The 21,944-nt window shown below is 39.9% G+C and overlaps 2 protein-coding genes across 4 annotated transcripts in view; one reads left to right on the top strand and one right to left on the bottom strand.

Moving 5' to 3' along the window:
* USP37 (ubiquitin specific peptidase 37) overlaps nt 1-11,786 on the bottom strand; it is a 79,425-nt gene extending 67,639 nt beyond the window's left edge. The window contains exons 1-3 of one of the 3 annotated variants that reach the window (XM_078071328.1): nt 11,544-11,786; nt 6,538-6,633; nt 999-1,222 (exon numbers count right to left, since the gene is read on the bottom strand). In XM_078071328.1, coding sequence (XP_077927454.1) covers nt 999-1,154 — 156 coding nt within the window. In that variant the 5' untranslated portion in view covers nt 1,155-1,222; nt 6,538-6,633; nt 11,544-11,786. Of the gene's footprint in view, nt 1-998; nt 1,223-6,492; nt 6,634-11,543 lie in introns of all 3 variants that reach the window. The other 2 variants (XM_078071327.1, XM_078071329.1) reach the window with 2 other exon arrangements.
* Nucleotides 11,787-11,945: 159 nt separating this feature from the next.
* Nucleotides 11,946-21,944, top strand: part of CNOT9 (CCR4-NOT transcription complex subunit 9) — a 31,240-nt gene continuing 21,241 nt past the window's right edge. Inside the window, exon 1 of the mRNA XM_036083087.2 lies at nt 11,946-12,346. Coding sequence (XP_035938980.1) covers nt 12,323-12,346 — 24 coding nt within the window. The 5' untranslated portion in view covers nt 11,946-12,322. The remainder of the gene's footprint in view (nt 12,347-21,944) is intronic.

The raw sequence follows: 21,944 nt of genomic DNA on the forward strand, positions 1-21,944 counted from the left end.
TATGTTTTTTTAAATATTTAAATATTAACCGACTGCTAATTTGGGCTGAGGACTGAGAAACCAAATCTCTATTTGAGAAGGAATCTTTCTTTCATTGAGATGAGCAATTAGTAGATACATGTATGTGGCAGAAACTACTATTGTTTCTATTACCCATGTCACCACCTCCAATCTATTTAAGAGTATCTCTGATACACAAAATTATAAGCATTTTCACAGTTCAAAAGCAAACAGAAATGGAAATTTTACCCCAGCTCTAGGGTTCTCAAGCATAAAATTTCATAAATTGTTATTCAAGAGAGTACTTCAGTTCAGAATGAATATTATACTTTTGTATTATCTAATTAACAAATACAGAATTTTAAAGTGCAGAAAAATATATTGCTTTCTTAAATTCAAATCGTATCAAGATGAGTAGCTCTTAGCTGCACAGAATAAAGAGTATAGACGTAAAAACAAAATTAACTTTTTTGCAGTGATAAAATAATGAAATTCTTCAAAAGTTTACAATTAGAAGAAAACAGCAGTAAGAATGACCTTGAATAATCATCCTTGAATGGCCCATACCACAACCTTTGGCAGGATTATTTAGGAAGGAGGCATTAGGTTTTAGAAGACTCTACTAAGTGCTACTAAAAGCTAATACTACACAGTGATGAATCTATTATATATAATAAGGAAAAAAAAGGGAATAACTAAAGTTATCCTAATGTGGTTTTTAAAATAGCTTGATAGAGAAGTATCTAAACTCAGTTCTTCTCAGCTTCCTCCTAGTTTTCTTTTCAATAATGGTGACTACTTCCTGCTCTTTATTATACACCATCAACGATACTGTTGAATAATTCATAAAATATGCACACAAAACTATTAGTGTCCTGGAAATAAGAAGAAATGTTAATCTAGGAGGAGGGCTACCATTACACTTACTATGGTACAGGGAAGGTATTCACTAAAGGGTGTGATTTCAAGATCTATTCCACATCAAAATATGGTAATACCTGAAATATCCTTGGAATTCCTCCAGTGTTGTAGTGAACTACTAGGCTGACTTTATTCTCTTTTTCCACAATTTCAAAGGACCCCTCTTTCCATTTTGTAATTCCAGTCTGCATACTTCGAATTCTGATAGGACCGTGTATCTTCAGAGGAGACATACTTTCTTTAAAAATAAATTGCTTCTAGCCAAATTAAAAAGCAAAAATACACCTTCACCTGACAGATTCTATGGAAGAAAAATAAAATAGTAAGTCACAATTTCCTAAGATAAGAGTGATTAAGAGTTTGAAAGAGCATTTAATAAACCATGTTATGTCCTTTTCTCTATTTCAATATACTTTTTATTAACCATCCTCAAAGGCCTTGATTAGCTGATAGGCACAAGAAAGACAACTAAATGTCACCGAATGTCAGTGACTAAATCTACCCACCTTTATTTCTTCTCTACATGTTCCCTTCTTTGCCATACATATGTCCAGTATCTATGCCCTGTTAGTGCTTAAATTTTCAATTTTGCACCATTAATAACATACTGCTGCCACTAAAGGCCTGTCAATCAGGAATACTAAAGATTCCATTGTTAAAGTGATTGCCCACAGCAGTACAATCAACTTTTATCTTCCTTCATGAATGCTAAAGGGTCTTGAATTTCAAATGTAAATTAAAAAATATTTTCAGTCAGCTGACTCCATTTCTTAGAATGGAGTTCTTCCCAAAATATCAAATCATATCACAAAACAACTCCGTCTACCAGTCAGTAGTGTAAGCATATCCACATGTACTGAAGACATTAAATGAATAAAAAAATTGTAAGAATAATCAAATTAATTTAACTTCCGGAATTATACTGAGAAAGTAATTTAGTCTTTAAGCAAAACAAACAGAAAAAACCTCTCTTCCTAAGAACAACCTAGCACTTATGCTTAATATTACCATAAAGAGGAAAGAATCTTTACCAATTTTATCTTTGACAAATATTCAAATTTCTGAATGAACTTCTAAATACTTAAAAATTACTTATATCAATATCTAAGACCTTCAAACTAGCTTACCAAATATCAGCAAGTAAATACAATTATAATAGCAAAGAACGTCAAAGTAGTGTTATGTGTTATATACATATATATAAACATACGCACAATCCTAAAATTATTAAAACATTTTATTTATACTTTTTTCAAATCTCTAAAAACAGTGCTAATACAGGGGTGCCTGGGTGGCTCAGTCAGTTGCACGTCTGCCTTTGGCTCAGGTAGTGATCCCAGGGACCTGGGATTGAGCCCCCACATTGTCATTGGGCTCCCTGCTCAGTGGACAGCCTGCTTTTCCCCCTCCTCAAATAAATAAGTAAAATCTTTGAAAAAAATAAAAAACATTGCTAATACAGGCTCTTGCTTATAATTTAAGAAATTAAAAATCATCATACTTTGCCTCTGCCTAAACAACTAGAAAAGCTTAAAAAAAGTAGCATACAAAAGAAAAACACAGGAGACCTACCTATTAGGATCCAGCTGTCCCTAATTTATAATTTCCCTTTCTAACTATTAGTTTTCTCAACCGTAAATGGGAATAGCAAATGCCATAGTGTTGCATAACTAAGTGAAAAAGCACACATTAGGCACCCAACAGACAAAAGCTTTAATATGAATGAAATTAGTGTCTACTTTCTGAATTTATCCCTTGCCTGCAACACCTTTCTCCAAAGACCTCCGATAAATAAGCTGTTAATAGGGGTCGAACTCAACTGCCTAGAAGGGCCAGGCAGGTGACATGACTTAAGCAGGCAAGCTATGAAAACTACTACTGAAATCTAACTAATTTTACCATGTAGAATTAGTCAACCCAGTTATTGCCAGATCATTGACCTTTTCAAGAAAATGAGTTCTAAATATTTATGTAAAACTGCCCATTTTAAATTTTGGGCAATGAATTCAAATTTATTTTTAAAAGCTACAAATCAAACAAAACCCACCTATAGGCAGGATACAGCCTGGGGCCCCCTAGTTTGAGGCCTCTAGGTACTGTGCATCAAATAACTGGGAATAAAATTTAAAAAGAGATGTGAAAACACTTTGAATAGTTAAAAGGTATTATGCATTTTAAGTCCTCCATTACTATTCACTCATTTCATCAAATTTCTTGAATGCCTACTTTGGCCAGATTTAGATAGGATAATTTGCTAGGTATATGAATCCATTAAAGTAACAGAGTCCACTACTGTTTATAGACCTATTAACATGGCACTGCTCAAACTAGTAACTACAGAATTTTGGACCAGCAATGTGTGTTTGTATACTTTTTTTGCAATTAATAATTTGGTGCTTCATTGTCTGGAGGTGTCCTTAGACTTTTTTCCACTCTGCTCTCAACACTGCCAAGAATATGTGACCCCTCTCCTACCCCAGTTGTCCATCCAGAAACATAAGAATTATCTTTGATTTCTCTTGATGATTACTGGTATTGGATTGGAAATGGAAGATCATGGTAGAGTCCCGTCAATTCTACCTCCATACACCTTTCAGACATCTTTATTATAATGAACTGTAGATCAAATCACATCATTCTCCTCCTTAATATCATTCAATAGCTACCACCGCCCTCACAATAAAATCTAGACTAATTAACATGACATAAACACCTTTCATGATCCAGACCCTAATTACTTCTCCATCCCCAACAAGCCCTGCAAATCCAGCCATCTGAACTAGGTAATTTCCCCCCAAAAGCCTTATGTTCTCATGCCAGTATACCTTTGCATGCACTGTGGTTTATCTCTGGAGAATTTGTATGGACTCTTCCCATCCCCCAAACCCCCCCCTTGATTTCTTCTCTTGGCTATAAAATCAAGGCTCAGCTGAGATATCATCTTCTTTAAGAAGGCTTTCCTAGCTACCTTTCACTTTTTCTCTCACCCCATATCCACACTGAGACTGTTTCAAGCTTCTGTATTCTCCTGCTTACCCTGTCCTACTTCTAGTATAACAATGTATCATAAACTGTTTACTTCTCTGACTCTATCTACACTTTGCTATTTGAAGACAGGGAATATGTTCTTCAAACTCTGAGTCCCCATTATGACAGTGTCTGACACACAAGAAACAAACTTATTATTCAAGGATAATGAAATCAGCACTATCAATTCTATTCAATTTGCTGTTAAAATATACAACAGCAGATACTGAAACCAAAAATCCCTCTTAAATATAAGATTATATTTTACTAAGCTCTTTATAAAAGTATCACTACATATACTACATATAACTCATCTTTTGAATACTGCATCTAAGTCTTTCCTATGTGCATCTGAATTTCTCTACTAAATGCAAAGTTGTCCTCATATCTTATCAAAATTCAGTAAGAGAGGGGTGCCTGTGTGGCTCAGTCAGTTAAGCGTCTGTCTTCAGCTCAGGTCATGATCCCAGAATCCTGGGACAGAGCTCCACATCCGGCTCCCTGCTCAGCAGGGAGCCTGCTTCTCCCTCTCCCTCTGCTGCTCCCCCTGCTTTTTTGCTCACTCTGTCAAATAAATAAATAAAATCTTTAAAAAAAAATTCAATGAGAAAAATCATTTGTGGAAGAACAAGAATATGCAGTTACAGAATGCATTAAAACAAAAACATTAGTAAACTTGCTTAAAGTGGGATTCCTATTATTCATTGCTCAATGAAGAAACTCCACTATAAGAGTTCTACCAAATTCCCTCACCTTTCCTTATATGTCATTACGGGTCAGGGTACCAAATTAAGAGAGAATACAAAACTCCGTTATCTTAGTGTTTTCTTTACAGACCAAAAGTAAGTAAACGTCACCTTAAATTCCTCGAACAAAACATATCTTTTAAAAAATTACATTATTTAACAAAATTGGAGGTGAAGATTTCAAAGTTCACTAAAGCACATGAGAAATAAAAAATTTTAGGGCTCCTGGGTGGCTCAGTCGGTTAAGCGTCTCCCTTCGGCTCAGGTCATGATCCCAGAGTCCCAGGATAGAGCTCCACGTCTGGCTCCCTGCTCAGCGGGGAGTCTGCTTCTCCCTCTTCCTCTGACCCTCCCCCTGCTCCTTCTCTCTCTCACTCACTCTCTCAAATAAATAAAATCTTAAAAAAAAATTTTCTTTATTGGTTACTTCTGGGTTTTTTTTTTTTTTTTAGAGCGAGAGAAAGCACAAGCAGAGGGCAGTGGCAGGCAGAACAGGCAGAGAGAGAAGCAGGCTCCCTGCTGAGCAAAGAGCCTGATGTGGGACTTGATCCCAGGACCACGGGATCATGACCTGAGCCAAAGGCAGATGCTTAACCAACTGAGCCACCCAAGCATCCCTGGTTACTTCTGTTTCTATATACAATTTCTCTGTACAATTCTCAAACATTATTTTTTTTTAAGATTTTATTTATTTATTTGACAGAGAGAGAGCAAAAGAAGGGGGAACAATAGAGGGAGAGGAAGAAGCAGACTCCCCGCTGAGCAGGGAGCCCAATGTGGGGCTTGATCCCAGGGCCCTGGGATCATGACCTGAGCTGAAGGCAGACGCTTAACCATTTGAGCCACCCAGGCACCCCAAATTCTCAAACGTTTTGATGCTAAGTTGTTTCTTTTTTTTAAAGATTTTATTTATTTATCTGACATAGAGACAGCGAGAGAGGGAACACAAGCTGGGGGCGTGGGAAAGGAGAAGCAGGCTTCTCGCCCAGCAGGGAGCCTGATGCGGGGCTCGATCCCAAGACCCTGAGATCATGACCCGAGCCGAAGGCCATTGCTTAACCACCTGAGCCACCCAGGCGCCCCTTGATGCTAAGTTTTAAGTGTATGAAATTTTACTTCAGATATTGAACACTTCCTTAACCATTTCTACTAGCAACCTTTCTTTCCTCCAAGGGAAAAAAAAAACCCTAAAAGGTACAGGACATAAAATTTGTAGAACCAACAAAACTTTTTCTTAATCCCTTAATTTAGTCCATTCCTGGCTCTTGCACTAAATAAATTAACTATATCTACTTTTGTACATTCATTATACTATCAAGGTTTGCCCTATTCCGTTAACAGAAAAAAAACTAAGTTTCTTTTTCAGTATGTAGCATGATCCAGTGGTAACAGTTAAACTTTCTATGAACCTAGGACAATGAGAAGGTTTATTTGAACTCTATAATGCTAATTCCCTATCAAAGCAAAATTATTAAGACAAGGTATAACAAAATCAAATTATTCTTTAAGTAGGTCCCTAACTTTTTTCACAATTATTAAAATTACTGTTCAACTTTGAGCATTCTATGAAAGCTCAATCAATAATACTGACAAAAATGTTTCCGTACCCTGTACAGTTATTTAAATACACATTATTTTAGGTATTGCTCTGAAAACATCCTTATCTAGGGGGTGTTCTGTGGTAGAGCAAGCATGCTAAAACAAAACCATTACTACAAAATAGAAGAAAGAAAACTGTTAATTCTCGCCAATTTGCATACTCTTGGAAACATACATCCAATATAGAAACATTACTTACTTTTCAGTGACTTTTACTGAAAAACCCTAGGTAATAACAATTCACCTTTATTCTGATCCTTGTGCCAAAGGCAATGCACTCTTCTTGGGGAACTACTCATATTTTGCAGCTATGCCAGTTCTCCGGAAGCCATCAACTCAGCTAAAGAAAATATAAGTGTGCCTTTTTAAAAGAATCCAATTTACAAAATTAAAAAAAAAAAAAAAGCAATCGTTTATACAACAAAGATGAACTCTTTTTGATTATTTAAAAACTACAAACTACCTTACTGAAAACATTTAAAATATAATGCTTAAGATACACACACATACACACAATCAATAAGCTTTAGGGATATATTTGCTGTGCAAAATGAGGGACTTCAGGCCTGTACCTTATCCATTTGTGTTCTTGGGTGTATTTATCCCTGCTACATTTTGAAACTAAGAAGACAGTGAAAAAGAGTATATTCTTTGTTGACTTTATAAACATTGTTACATAATGTCTTAAGTCTTAAGATACCATTTCCATGATGTGTTGATACAAATTTCAAAAGGTAAATTTGTTTTTACTTTTCTTTATGGGTTTGTTTCTCAAATTTAGGCTAAGCCTCAGCTTTCCCTGAAGTTCTAACCAAACATCTTTCACTGCCCTCTTGAATGCTATAATATCAACTTTAAACTCATTTGTTCACTTAGTAAAAAAATGACTGAGCTACTTTAATTTGATAGCACTGTGGAAAGAATACAAACATGAAGATGATATAGTCCATGCCCTCGTTATTGGAGGCTTCCAGACTTGTCTACATTTTTCTTCCACCATCATTCAGGCAAAAAAAAATTTAGCAACAGCTTTACCCTCATTCTCATTCATCTAAAACCTAGCCTCTTCATAGCTGCTACCCTGATTCAGAAACTCATTTTGCCATCACTCCCACCTAATGTTTATTATGCAACTATTTACTAAGCATAGTGTTAAGCACCATGCATGCATTATTTCATTTAATTTTCCCAATAATCTTATAAGACAGGGATTATTATCTTTATTTTACAGATGAGGAAACTGAGGCTTAGAAAGATTAAGTTAATTTATCCATGGTTACAGACTCATTAAGAGACAAAACTAAGTCTAACACCAGAATCCACGTTTTTAACCACTACCACATTGCATCCTCATCAATGACTTTGCAGCAACAATCACTTTCCAGTCTCCATTCTCTCAGGATGTTTCTATCCAATGAATCCTGTACCCTACCATACCCTTTCTAAAGAACTACTCTATCTCTACCAAGTGAAGTGTGCACTATCCGTCTACTTACTTTCTCCTAAGTGAGGGGCGGGGCAGGAACCTTATTTCTTTTGTACTACAACAAAATACAAGCACTTAGTAAGTGCTAAATACTTGTTACTGAAGACAATTCATCCCCATTTTTTTAAATTTTATTTTACTATGGTAAAAATACTTAATAGGAGATCTGTCCTCTTAACAAAACCTTAAGTGTACAATACGGTATTGTTAACTATAGGTACCATGTCGTACAGCATATCTCTAGAATGTTTTCATCCTGCTTAACTGAAACGTTCTCCCAACATTTTTAACAGCTCATCACTACACATAAAATAAATCCAAATGCCTTTCTGTGTTTGGCACTCATATACTTCCTATATTTATTTCCTATTTTTCAACACAAATCCTGTTCTATATACACAAATTATTAAATTTTAATATTTTCCACATCCACCAATAACTTAAATGTGGAATTTTCATTTATTTTTTGAAAACCTCATCCTCACTATGCTCATAGTTTAACCTGTTGTCAAAATATATAAACCACTGCTCTGATTTCTAAGAGCTTTCTCTCCTAAAAAGATCCATAAAACAAATGCACGGAGATAAAATTAGTATATGACTAAAAATGAGAAATCGACCTAGATAAAGTTTATCTTCAATTCAGAGTCTAAAATCTGAATGATTTTTATGACCTAAGAATGAGTAAAATCATCCATAGCCGGAAAACTCTTGGGTTTTTTTTCTTTTGCGTCCTTTAATTTGTCTGAAGAGTGAAAAGGTGCTTGTCATCAGATGACAAGATTTAAACTAGTGCTTCCAAAAGACATGATGGTTCCTAAAACAAGCTCCAGTTTACTTATTCACTTAACAAATTCTTGAGAAATAAAAATGAAAGAGCTACTAGCATATATTCTAGCAGGAGCCAGGCTTTGAATAATCACACAATATATAATTACAAGTTCTAAAAAATGATACAAATATAAAGTACAGGGCATGACAAGACATTTTAATAGAGTATCTGATTTAAGATTTGGGGGTAGAGAGCAGAGGCAAAGGTTAAGCTAATATTAAAGAATGAGTTAATTGGGGATGGTCATGCTGGAACAGTCAGCATGTGCAAAGGCCCTGTAGCTGGAAAATAACTTGGTGTGACTAAGGAAATGAAAAGCAGTGTAGCTAGAGTTTAGTGAGCAAGAGGAGGCTGGAGCAAGATGAAGCTAGTGAAGCCGGGAAGAATCAAGTTATGTAGAATCCTGTAGACCACAGTAAGTATTTTGAATTTTACCCTAAATGTAATAAACATTAGTTTAGTGATGGGAAATCCCCCGAGGAGTTTTTTGGTTTTTTTTTTTTTTTTAGATTATTTATTTATTTATTTGACAGAGAGAGACAGCGAGAGAGGGAACACAAGCAGGGCGAGTGGGAGAGAGAGAAGAGCCCGATCCCAAGACCCTGGGATCAGGACCTGAGCTGAAGGCAGACGCTTAACGACTAAGCCACCCAGGTGCCCCATCACTGAAGAGTTTTAAGCAGAGAAATAACATGTTACTGTTGAATGGAGAAGTGATATAGTTTGTTTGGGTTTGGGGAGGAGAGTAAAAGAAGAAGAATGAAGAAAATAGGGCAGACAAAAGAATATTGAAGTGATTCAGCTTATAACAATTACAATAACAATTAAGCCCACTGGCTATTTACTGTGTGCCATGTGCCATTTAATCCTCATAACAATCAAGTAAGGTGATTATTATTCCCATTTTACAGATGAGAATATAGGGACCAGTGACATTAAGTCCGGGTGAAAGAAGATTGTGGCTTGAACTCGAAAAGTGATACTGAAGATGTACAGAAATACATTCAGACGTACAGATGACCCTTGAACAACATGGGTTTGAAATGCATGGAATTACATATACATGATTTTTTTCAATAAACACAGTACTGTAAATGTACTTTCTCTTTCTTAGTATTTTCTTAATAACACTTCTTTTGTCTAACTTACTTTATTCTAAGAACACAGCGTGAAATACACATAGCACAGATTACGTTATTTATGTTATTAGTATTCCAGCCAACAGTAGGCTATTAGTAGTTAGATTTGAGAAGAGTCAAAAGTTATATGTGGATTTTCAACTGGAAGGAGTCCGTGCCCCTAACCCTTGAGCTATTCAAGGATCAACTGTATTGGATATAGAATAAATAGAACTTAAAAATACATGGCATGGGCGCCTGGGTGGCTCAGTCGTTAAGTGGCTGCCTTTGGCTCCGGTCATGAGCCCAGAGTCCTGGGATCGAGTCCCACATCGGGCTCCCTGCTCAGCGGGAAGCCTGCTTCTCCTCTCCCACTCCCCCTGCTTGTGTTCCTGCTCTCGCTGTCTTTGTCTCTGTCAAATAAATATATAAAATCTTAAAAAAAAAAAAATACATGGGATGAAGAAGAAGTCAAGAATGGATTTCAAGTTTCTAGCTTACATTAGTGGATAAATAAATGAATAGGCCACTTAATGAAATAGATACTGAAGGACAAAGAATTTAGGATACAGAGAGAAAAATTAAGACTTTGGTTTTAGATGTATTATATTTGAAATTCCTAAGAAAAAAATCAAGTGGAGATGTCAAGCAGACAACTGGTTATTTAGATCTTGAGCTGAAAATAAAGGGAAAAGGATGGAAATTAAAATTCTTAAGTCTTCAATATACAGGTGGAATTTAAAGCTTAGGGCAGAAGAGTAAAAGGTGAACAAGACCCTAGCACTGAACCCAGATATTCCATTTCACTCCATCAAACATCTCTCCCTGGGGTCATCGATTACTTTGATGTCACCAGGCTTTACAGTCCTCATTCAACTTTACCTTTCAACAGAATTCAACATTACTGATTACTTCTTTCATCTCTTTTACAGAAGACTTGCCCTCCTCTATACAGTTATTAAACACCAAGAATCCCTCCGTGCTCCATCCTGGGTCGGTTTTTTCTAGCACTACACTCTCCTTAGGCAATTTCATCCACATGCATGGCTTCAGTTACTATCAGCATGGCAGATGACATATATACACTAGTTTATACAGCCTGCCCAGAACTCTCCTCTGAGCTCCAACCCAGTATATCCAACTGCTTCCTTGACAGTCTGTCTTAGGCATCTTTTCCAGTTAGAGACTTGTCAGATACTGCCTACCCCACTAAAGACATTTAAATAGAGCCGAAATTTTGAAAACGATTACCACAAAACCACTACAGGCCAATTCTCCAGAACACAGGATTTTGTCATCAATGATCATTTCAAGGATCATGACCTAAAATAGGTAAACCTGACAACCTGATCTGATAGCTAGAAGATAGGGAGCAACCAAATGCACGACAAAAATACAATTCATGCGTTTTAGAGAGAAATGGTTAGGAGAGGGAAGATGAAGAACGGTCAAGAGTGAATGTCCAAGGCCTGATGGGTGTGCGGCAACGGAAGTCACCTGAAGAGACAGCAGGCCTTGCTAAGGGGCGAGTGGCGGACGACGACAGCCCCCAGCGAAAACGGGCCAGGTTTGGGTTGCGGAGGAAGAGCGTGACAGTAAGACCAGGTCAAAGGAGAGGGAAAGCCTGGGAGAAAACCCAAGAGGAGTACCTGGGAGGCCCTGGGGGCGTCGAAGGGGTGGGGGTGAGCTGAGCAGCAGCGGGGCGAACTCCAGAAGAGTGAACACCGAGTGGGCGGACCGCAAGGGGCGGGGGGGGGGAGGGGGACCTGGGGAAAACGGCTCAGTTGAGAAGCTCGCCGCCGGGCGCGCCTTACCTGTGCCTTCGGGTCCGGAGCCCTGCACTGGCCTGCCGGAAGCACAGAGTCCGCGCGGAGGGGGAGGAGCCGGGGGTAAGGAAGGAAAGGGACACCGGGGACGAAGAAGAGGGGCCGCTCACTCCCCCTAGTCGGGGAGAGCGGCTGATGGCGGGAACTGTGACCACACGCAAACACGCACGCACGCACGCACACTCGACGCGACCAGACGAGGCGCGTGCGCGCAGGCCTGCAAACTCCGCCCCTCCTGAGCCTTCGTCCCGCCCCAGCACAGAGCGAAGTCTGGCTGAGACAGCCCCGCCCCCGCCGTGAAGTAGTACGCATGCGCACTCTCCACTTCGCGCATTGTGGCCCTCCCATCCATTCCCTCCCACACAGCCCAGTCGGGCATGCGCACTACTTGTCCTCCGAGAGCGCTTGGCTTTTCCCGCCCTTCACTGGCCTCTGGAGGAGAGTCAGAGTTCACGCCCCTCTCTGGGGATACCTGCTCGAAGCCAGAGGATGCGGGGACTAGTAGGTGGCGGACGTCCTTCTGGCCCAGAATCTTAAGGGGCAAAGGACATACTCTGGGACTATTAACTCCGCCGAGAGCTAGGAGGCGGGAAGAGGTGTGTGGGCGGGGTCGGGGGTGAAAGGTCATAGGGCTGCGAAGGGGGCGGAGCGAGCCGGAGGCGGATGGCGGCTGCCGCGGCTGTTCGTCTTTGGCGGCAGAGTCACTGAAACGGGGACGCTGGTCCGACGCGTCCGGCAGTGGGAGAAGAGCGGCGGCCGCTCCCAACATGCACAGCCTGGCGACGGCTGCGGTGAGTGACTGGGCGTTCCGGCCTGGGCCCAGACCCCCTCCTTAGCCCCGCGTTTCGGCCTGCTGTCCCAGATCCCCGTGTCGGGCCCGGAGTCCAGCTCCTCCTGCCCTCAATCTGCGAGGTCCCGGCCTCCTCCTCATCGCGCCTTGACTGTGGTGGAGCCGGCCCCCACTTTCCTCTCCGGTCGGCTCTCGCGGCCTCCTGCGCCGCGTATCGTGTTCTTTTCCGGCCCCGGGGCCTGGTGCCGCGCCGGAGCGCCTCCCTTGCGGTCGAGACAGGCCATTCATTGATTCATTGCGTTGACCAACAGTTTCAGGGTGCCGGTTACGTGTTGGGCGTCGGCGGGGATGAGGGGAAATTCCGTGGTCAATCTGACACGGTCCTTGCTCTCGAAACTCATTGCCCCGGCACTTCGCAGCGGGAAGGGAATGGCTTCTAACTCACACCACTTGCCTTACAGGTGGAAAATTTGAGACCGGGAGAAGTGAATAATTATTACGTCTGACTTAGGTTTTCTGCGCCTAAAACCTTTTCCCCACATCTCTAAAATGAGATCTTTAAAAAAAAAAACAAAAACGGATCGTGTAATTCACGTGTCTGAAGTAACTTTTTGGCTTTCCGTTGCATTCAGATAAAATTCAGACTCCTTGCTGTGGTCTATAAGGCGCTACCTGTACCCTAGGGTCCTTACCCACGTTTGCGGTCTAGCGTGGCCGCCTGTCCATCCCTTATACCTGCGCTTTTCCACTCCACTTGGACTTTCTGATCTCTATTCCTGGGATGCTCTTCTTACCACGTACCGTACCCCCAGTTGCACGCGCACGTACACACACAGCATGTGGGTGTAACTGACTCCTCTTCCCTGGGGTCTCTGCCTAAATCTTCCTAGAGTAACCTTCCCTGGCTGCTCTATTTAAAGAAGTTCTGTAACCCCCAACTTTTCTCTGTTAAAAATATCTTTCTCAGCGCTGATCTCAATTTTGTCATTTTTGTATTTATTTACTTGTTTGTTGACTCTCTACCTCTTAAGGGCAAGGACGGAGATCCTGTGGGTCCTGTTTACATGGTTACCCCAAGTGCCCAGACAGTTCCTGGCACAAAGTAAGGGCTCAAATACTTTGCTGGATGAAAAAGTATAGATGAGGGAGGTGACTACTGAGAACAGATAGCCATAATGGGAAAATGAGATCATATGATTTGAGCAGCCTCTTCTGAATACCAATCGCACTTTTTCTGTTCCGCTAAAATGAAGTGACTGAAGACAGGGTAGTATACTGACATTGCATTCTCAGGCAAAATGACTTAAATATTAAATAGAGGACCAAAAAAAATGCTTTTACTTTAAATATAAAAAGTGAAAAAGTGTGCTGAATAAGACTGGACTGTAGAATACATTGTCATTTCCAGGGCCAGTGGCATCTCTACCACCTGTCACCATGTTTCTAAGTGTTTGTAAGTACTCAGAGTGGATACCTTTACATCTTTCAGTTAGGTGATTGCAATTTCCCCAGCTTTTTTGTTTCTTCTCCCAAACTATACATATAATTTGGGAAGAAGCAAGTCAGAAGATGAGGTTGCTGAGGGACACCTGGGTGGCTCAGTCGGTTAAGCATCTGCCTTCGGCTCAGGTCATGATCCCAGGGTTCTGGGATCAAGTCCTGCATCGGGCTCCATGCTCAGCAAGGAGCCTGCTTCTCCCTCTGCCTGCCGCTCCCCCTGCTTGTGCATGCATGCGTGCTCTCTCTCTGTGACAAATAAATAAATAAATAAAAATCTTTGGGGGAAAAAAGAAAGATTAGGTTGCTGCTGATAGGGAGGGGCAGGTTACACAAGGGATTCTTCTAAGTTTGGCTTGTCCAGTTCCCAAAATCTGATTGTGTCTTCTCCAGACTTTGATACCAAACTGCTCTTTTCCTTGTGACTCTCTAAACTCTATACCTATTCAGTTCCTTTTATTTTCACTTGTTCCCGAAGGGCAGAGAGAGAGAGAGAGGGAATTTCAAGCAGACTCCCTGCTGACTGCAGAGCCCGACCCATGGCTCAATCCCACAACCCTGAGATCATGACCTGGGCCGAAATCAAGAGTTAGATTCTTAACTGACTGAACCACCCAGGTGCCCCAACCTAATGCATCTTTTAGAAGTCCAATGCGCTATCCATTGCGCGACGGAGCCCTAATGCATCTTTTGAACAGCCATTAAAGCTGTGGTTCATTACTTATGATAAATATTCAATACTTGTTTCTTCAATTACATTTACAGTGCTTTACACTGATTTAAAATATAAGCTTTTAGATACATTTTCATCTGTTAATGCTATTGGGCTCCCACAGAAGCTTTGAGAAGTTCCTCTGTACCACTCATTTGCTAGACTATTTGGTCACTGAGGAAACTGAAGCGTAGAAAAGTTGAGCCACCTCTTTCCCAATCCTTCATGCATTCTATTAGACTAAACTGCCTGTATTACTCTGATCTGGTAAGGGGACAGTCATGGTATATATTACTGGAAACTGAGAAGAGTCCATGATAACATGCAACAGTGCCTGCAGTAATCTAAGCCATTTGAGAAGATGGTTTTTTTTGCTTAATGATGATAAGTTTTATACTTGTGTGTACTTTCATTTATCTCTTTTTTAAAATAACAGGTAAATCATCAGCTAGGAAGATAGTACTATCAAAGGAGAACATGATCACGTGAATGTAGGATTTTATTCACTAGAGGGGAAAACTGAGAATTTGGGAAGTGTCTTAAATTTTGACTCTTGAGTAGTAGCTTATTAGGCTAGAAATGCACAATGTAGTAGACTCTTGTCATACTTTATAGCATACATTTTAACATTGTCATTATTGCCACCATAAAATATAATTTCTCACAACTGTGAAATAGGGACAGAAATACCATGCAGAATTATTCTAAAGATGAAATAAGAATAACAAAGTACTTAGTGGTTGGCTAGGTATAGTCCTTGGTTATATGACTTGCTCTCATATTTCAACCTTGGGACTATAATTCCTTCCTCAGCAAAGTAACAAATCACTTTGTTGTGGACCTTGGAGGTTGTTTCAGAGTAGTAGAACTACAAATCTTCATATCCTGTGAGTCTTTAATGAATGTTATGCTAGTGATCTAAAATAGTCAAAGGTAAGCCTTTAAGAGATGCATTGGGTATGGATTTTTTTAAAAATTTCCCACTAATTTGCACTGGCAATTTTAACATCCTTATATACATGTTTTCCTCTCATTTTCCACCTAACCAATAGCATCATCAGTACATCTTTTTGTTGAAGCTGTGCTAGACTCCCAGATGCTCTCCTCATTGGCAAGTAAAAAGAACGTGCACTCTGAGGGATCGGATTTATTTATTATTTCTTTTTGAAAAAGATTTTATTTATGTGAGAGAGTACAAGCAGGGAGAAGGGCAGAAGGGGAGAGAGGGGGAGAAGCAAACTCCCCGCTGAGCAGGGAGCCCGACATGGGGCTCAATCCTAGGACCCCGAGATCATGACCTGAGCCGAAGGCAGATGCTCAGTCGACTGAGCCACCTAGGCGCCCATGAGGGATCTGATTTAAACACTGTCTCCTCCCATGTCTTCTGTTGAAACTTTAAGCAAATTGCCTAATCTCTTGTTCACTTCCATTTTTTAAAAAAAAGATATCTTGAAGAATATTCTGGCCCTTACAAAGATATGAGGATGATTAAGCTAATTTAATATTTCCCTTTGGCATTATTTAGAAAGTGTGTTTTCTTGGATTATCATCATTATGTAGACACCAAAGTCACATGTTGAGTCGCCTCCAGACTTAGGAAAATAATTTCTCTTTCAATCTTATGCCATTCTTTCTTTATTTGCTGTCACATATTTATGGGTAGGAAAACCAACAGGTATTTTCGCCCTTGAATATAAAGTTGTATTGAGAGATTTGGTTATTTTCTGTTTAAAAAAAGCCATCAACATCAATTTTTTAATTTACTTGTTGGGGGGGTATGTCATATATTGTTCCCATTTATGGATAACGTGGGTCTTTTTTTTTTAAGTTCTAAAGATCTTTCTCCTTTTCACATGGAGTCAAGATCGTTCAGAGATAGAAGACCAACTGTCAGGACCCTGTGTTTGTGACACTTAGAGTTAACCATTAATGACTGACTTTGGCAAATGTCTTGCCTGTGTTAAGCTTTGTTGAAAGAAAAAAAAGTTATTTGAAATACATTTTTCATATCCAAACCATTAAACAGAAAAGAGGAGAGTGAGTCCCTCCTAAATTTTGATAATATAAACATTTTTTAAACATATCTGTTACAAGAAAAGGACCACTAACTTTAAGGAGGTTATACCTAAAAATATATAGTTATATATGATTTCTAATCTTGGAAATAAGCGTTGAGGATGACAACTAATAGTCCAAATCATACTTCTCATAAATGACTTTCTGGTTTCTGTGTATGTGATTGAACCCACTGTTTATCCAAGTCCAACTATTAATGAGCTGTATTAGAATATTAAACTTAGAGTTCTGTATTGAGTTCTTAAAAAATAATTTCTTCAACTTGGAAGGATCATTGTGAATTCAGTCCTATAGACCATGTAGGGCTCACTGATTCTAGAAAGAAGTAGACTACAGTTTGAATCTAATTCTGCCATGCACTCACGGTGTGAATTTGAGTCTGTTAAACCTCCCTGAACCTGTTTCCTCTTGGAATTTTGAGAATAAAGGGAAGTAATCCCCAGTGATTGGTACATTGATATAAGAAGGGAAACCTAATCTATAGTGGCAGGATGCCTGTCCATGGTTGCGTAGGGCTGGGTGTGGGGTTTACTGAAAGAAGTACTAGAGAACTTTTAGGGATAGTGGAAGGGATCTATCTCTTGGTTGTGGTGGTGGTTACTCAGGTGTATAGATTTCTCAAAATTGAAATATACATGTAAAACGGGTATACTTAAAACTTTATGCAAATTAACCTCAATAAAATTAACTTTTTAAAAGAGCTCTTAGGTTAGTCTCTCAGTTACAACTAAGAGCTAAATAATAAGATAATTTCCAAGATTTTAGAGCTGCCTGGGACTTTGGTAATCATAGTTCCCTCATTTTACCAATGATAAAATTGAGGCTTGGAAAAGTAAATGACTTATGCTAGGTCACACAATTATAGAAATGGCAAAACTGTGTTTTGAAGCCATTTCTGGCTCCCAATCCAGGGTTTGTTCCATTTATTGTACTTTTGTATAGTTACATGTGAATCGAGGTCTCTCCTGTTCTGTAGCATAATAAACAGGTTTTTAATTCTGGATCCATGGATGGGTTTCATAGCGTCTATGAATTCTTTGAAATTATGTGTAAATTCTGTGGAAAAGAAATTATGTGCAAAACCATTTGCACTTGTATATTTTCCTGAGGAAAAGATCCATAGATTTCATGTGATTCAAGAGGTGTTAACCCCTGTTCTTGTGGTAGTATCCTGCTATTATTTTTAATGTGTTAAAGTAGTCTCCAATAGAGAAGTCATAGGTGAATTGCTTATCAGCCACTGAACAGTATGTGCTACTAGATGGAGTTCCCTATCAGCCACAGTTTCAGAAATGTATTAGGAAATTATAAATTAAAAGAATTGTAGCAATTGGATTAGGAATCTTTAGAGGTGATCTTTAAATTGAGAATGGGAGGAGGAGGAAACCTGCCATGGTTTACTCATAGTTTCATCAGTTGTGAAATGAGGATAATAACCGGGTTATTCTGACCATTAAATGAAACGATGTTTTTAAAAAGTGTACCATGGGTGCCTGGGTGGCTCAGTTAAGTGTCCGACTCTTGGTTTCAGCTGAGGTCATGATAGGGTTGTGAGATCAAGCCCCACATTGGGCTCCATGCTGTGTATAGAGCCTGCTTAAGATTCTCTCCTTCAGGGCGCCTGGGTGGCTCATTCGGTTAAACATCTGTCTTTGGCTCAGGTCATGATGCCAGGGTCTTGGGATTGAGCCCCGTGTGGGGCTCCTGGCTCAATGGGGAGCCTGCTTCTCCCTCTTCCCCCTGCTCATGCTATCTCTCTCTCTTTCTCTAATAAATAAATAAATAAAATATTTAAAAATAGATAAAACTCCCTCTGCCCTGCTTGGGTGGACATGCTTTCTCTCTCTCAAAAATTCATACCTACGTAAATAAATAAAGTGTACAGTACAGTTCTGTTTCTTATATTTTTATGAAAGGTGTACCTAAATGATCCTTGGGATTTAGAAAGAGAGTAAGATACATTTGGGGGTTTTATTACCATCAAGATCTAGTGAGATGCTGGAGTTATGCTTTGGAAATTTGTTCAAGGATAATGTCCAAAGTATTTTATCAATTGTTAATATTAATACAGATGACCCTTGAACAGGGTGGGGGTTAGGGGTGCTGACCCCACCCCCCACACACAGTCAAAAATCTGCATGTAAGTTTTGACTCCCCCAAAACTTACCTCCTAAAGCCTACTCTTGACTGCTAGCTTTACCGGTAACAGTTGATCAACACATATTTTGTAGGTTATAAATATTACATACTATATTCTTATAATAAAGTAGAAGAAAATAAGTTGTAAGGAAGAGAAAATATACTTTTAGAGTACTGTACTGTATTTATCGAAAAAATCCACATATGTGTGGACGTGTGCAGTTCAAACCCAGAAGTCATCTGTACATAAATCAGTATGTAACTGAAAGTATAAAAATATTTTCCCTTTTATTCTCCAAAATAACTGAACTTCTGCATGTGTTATAAAATTACCTGTTGATGTATGTGGGGGTGGTGTGTGTGTGTTAGTGTGTGTTAGTGGCTATCACTAGCTAGATTATTCCCATGTGAACCATGATTTGACATAGGGAATTATGTCAAACTATCTCACTGACTTCCTCATTTAAATGATTGTCAAGTACCTTGTAATCTCAGTTAAGTCAAAAATTTCTCTTCACATTCATGGTGCTGATTGTTTTCAGATTCTGCTGAACTCACAGCAGTAACATTTAATTTTTGTCTGCGATGTTTACATATTCCCTGTCTCTTGTCTAGGTCACAGGAAATAGTTTTTTTGTTTTTGTTTTTTGAAAGTCATCTTTAGATCGGACCTAATCTTTCCGGCAGGTGAGAAGCAGCCTTAGCAAAGCAGTTAAGAGAATAGACTTTGTGGGGCGCCTGGGTGGCTCAGTTGGTTAAGCCACTGCCTTCGGCTCAGGTCATGATCCTGGAGTCCTGGGATCGAGTCCCGCATCGGGCTCCCTGCTCAGCAGGGAGTCTGCTTCTCCCTCTGACCCTCCCCCTTCTCATGCTGTCTTTATCTCATTCTCTCTCTCAAATAAATAAACAAAATCTTAAAAAAAAAAAAAAAAAAGAATAGACTTTGTTGCCAGGCTGCCTGGGTTCAAATTTTGGCTTTGGCACTTAAGTGTTAAATAACTTCTCTGTTCCTCTATAAAATGAGGGTGGTGACAAGTATTTATTTAGGACAGTGCCTGACAGAGCAAACACTATACGTGTTAGCTCCCATTTTTATTTTCAGAAGTAATTGTATTTAGTATTTATCCTGTAACAAACAGGTATTCAGTGGGTTTAAAGTAAGTCCTGCTATTAAGTTGGGAGCAAAATTCACCAGGGATGAAGTAAAGGAGGGTCCTTATCCCAAGTATTTCCTGGAACCAAATTGCCCTCACTGCCTTCCCATTGCTAGAATGGCTACAGAGCCCCTAGTTCTCTTAGAACCAAAGCCCTGTGGAGGCTGCAGCTCCGTAAGTAGCCTCAAAAGTTGGAGTATTGCTGGCAGCAGGTGCCCATGACCTTAGGTACCCAAGTTGTCACCAGGCATTGGCCCTCCAGGGTGTTAGCCTCACTCCAGGGGCACCATCTCTTTGCTGGAGTCAGGCCAGCTCTGGAAATGGATTATGTGGGGGTGGGGCCTGGTGTCCAGAAGCCATGATATGCTAGACTGGTGGCTACAAGTCCATCCTGCTGTTGTTCACCTGGGGCTCCCCAGGGCAGCATGAGGATAGGGATTCCAGATACAAGTTACAGGCTGGCTCTAGTGGGGGCAATAGAGCTTACTGATGATGGTATTAGGGCGGCAGAACTTTAGGGAGAGTTGAATGAGTAATGACTAATCAGGATAGATACTATATTGCTGGAGGAGTGTCTCTGAGGCCCCTTTAGTTACTGGATTGTGGGTCGTCCAGGAGACTGGGCAGGAAACCCAAAGCTAAAATTTTAGCCCTTGTTTCCACTGAGCTCTTAAGGTGATGTAATACTCTAAATAAACATATGCTGTCTTCTGGTGGGAATTACATTTCCAAAAATAATTTTTTAAGTTGAGGGCCTATCTGTAGCAGTCTGGAAAGGGCAAGTGCTTGGTCAGTACTGCTTTTGCTGTTGGGGGATGGGAAGAACTACCCTGCTCTTCATATCGTTGCTGCGCGAGCCTGTGTTTCCTTGAGGAGCATCACTGATGGGAGTTACAAAGCGCCTTTCAACAGATTACTCTGAGGCACTCAAAGAAGACTTGAGCTGCGTGGTATTTCAGTCCATTTAGCAGAACACCTTGTGGTTCATTCTGTCAAGCAAGTGAAATGATAAACATTAAGCTAAAAGCTTATAATCAAGCTTCCATTTATAGAAGGCTGTTGTTCAGCTTGGGTAGAGTAATTCTGAGTACACCTCATAGTCTGTCTTAACTTTTGTTCTTCAGCAAAAACAGCTGTCCTTTCTGTTCCTCATCATTCCATCTGTACAATGGTAAGGTCATCATTCTGTCACACTAAGGTATAGTGGGAACATGTAAATACCATGGGAAGCTGTGTGATGCAGTTCAAGAAGGCACTGGAGTATGCAGCTTCATACTTGGGTGAATTGAGCAGGTTAATTCCTCTGAGTGTTAGTGATCTCTTTTACAAGTGTAGTTGCCTTTTTTCTACCTACTCACCCTATCTACCCATCTATTCCCCTTGCTTGGGGGAATTAAGTGAGAAAATACTGGGCATAGAGCTAGAAATCATGAATATGTTAGGACATGAGAGCTAGAAATAGCAATGGTAATCATTTTTCTAGTCTATTATCTTATTTTCCAGAGAAGAGTAATTAAGGAACTTAACCGAGGTCTCAAGGCTGTTTGACAAGTATGGAGAATTATAGAAATGCTCAGTTTTTTGGAATGGTGTGATGCTTTAGCACAATAATGAAAGAATTCTCTGTATGGCCCCTACATGAGTAAGTAATGAATGATTCTCAAAGGGGTGGAGGTAGAGTATGTATAAGAATCATTAGAGGGCGCCTGGGTGGCTTAGTTGGTTAAGCGACTGCCTTCGGCTCAGGTCATGATCCTGGAGTCCCTGGATCGAGTCCCACATCTCCCTCTGACCCTCCTCCCTCTCATGTGCTCTCTCTCTCTCTCTCTCTCTCTCATTCTCTCTGTCTCAAATAAATAAATAAAATCTTAAAAAAAAAAAAAAAAAGAATCATTAGAAGCTAGGGAGCTTTTCCAAATTACATAGGTTTTCTGCTCCATGGAGGGGGAGGCTGGAATTACGGGGGAAGGACCAGCAATGGGTGGGGAGGGTGTAAATATTTTTTCTTTCAGGAACTATTA

This window comes from Halichoerus grypus, chromosome 4, assembly GCF_964656455.1.
Source record: "Halichoerus grypus chromosome 4, mHalGry1.hap1.1, whole genome shotgun sequence".
Taxonomy (NCBI): Eukaryota; Metazoa; Chordata; class Mammalia; order Carnivora; family Phocidae; genus Halichoerus; species Halichoerus grypus.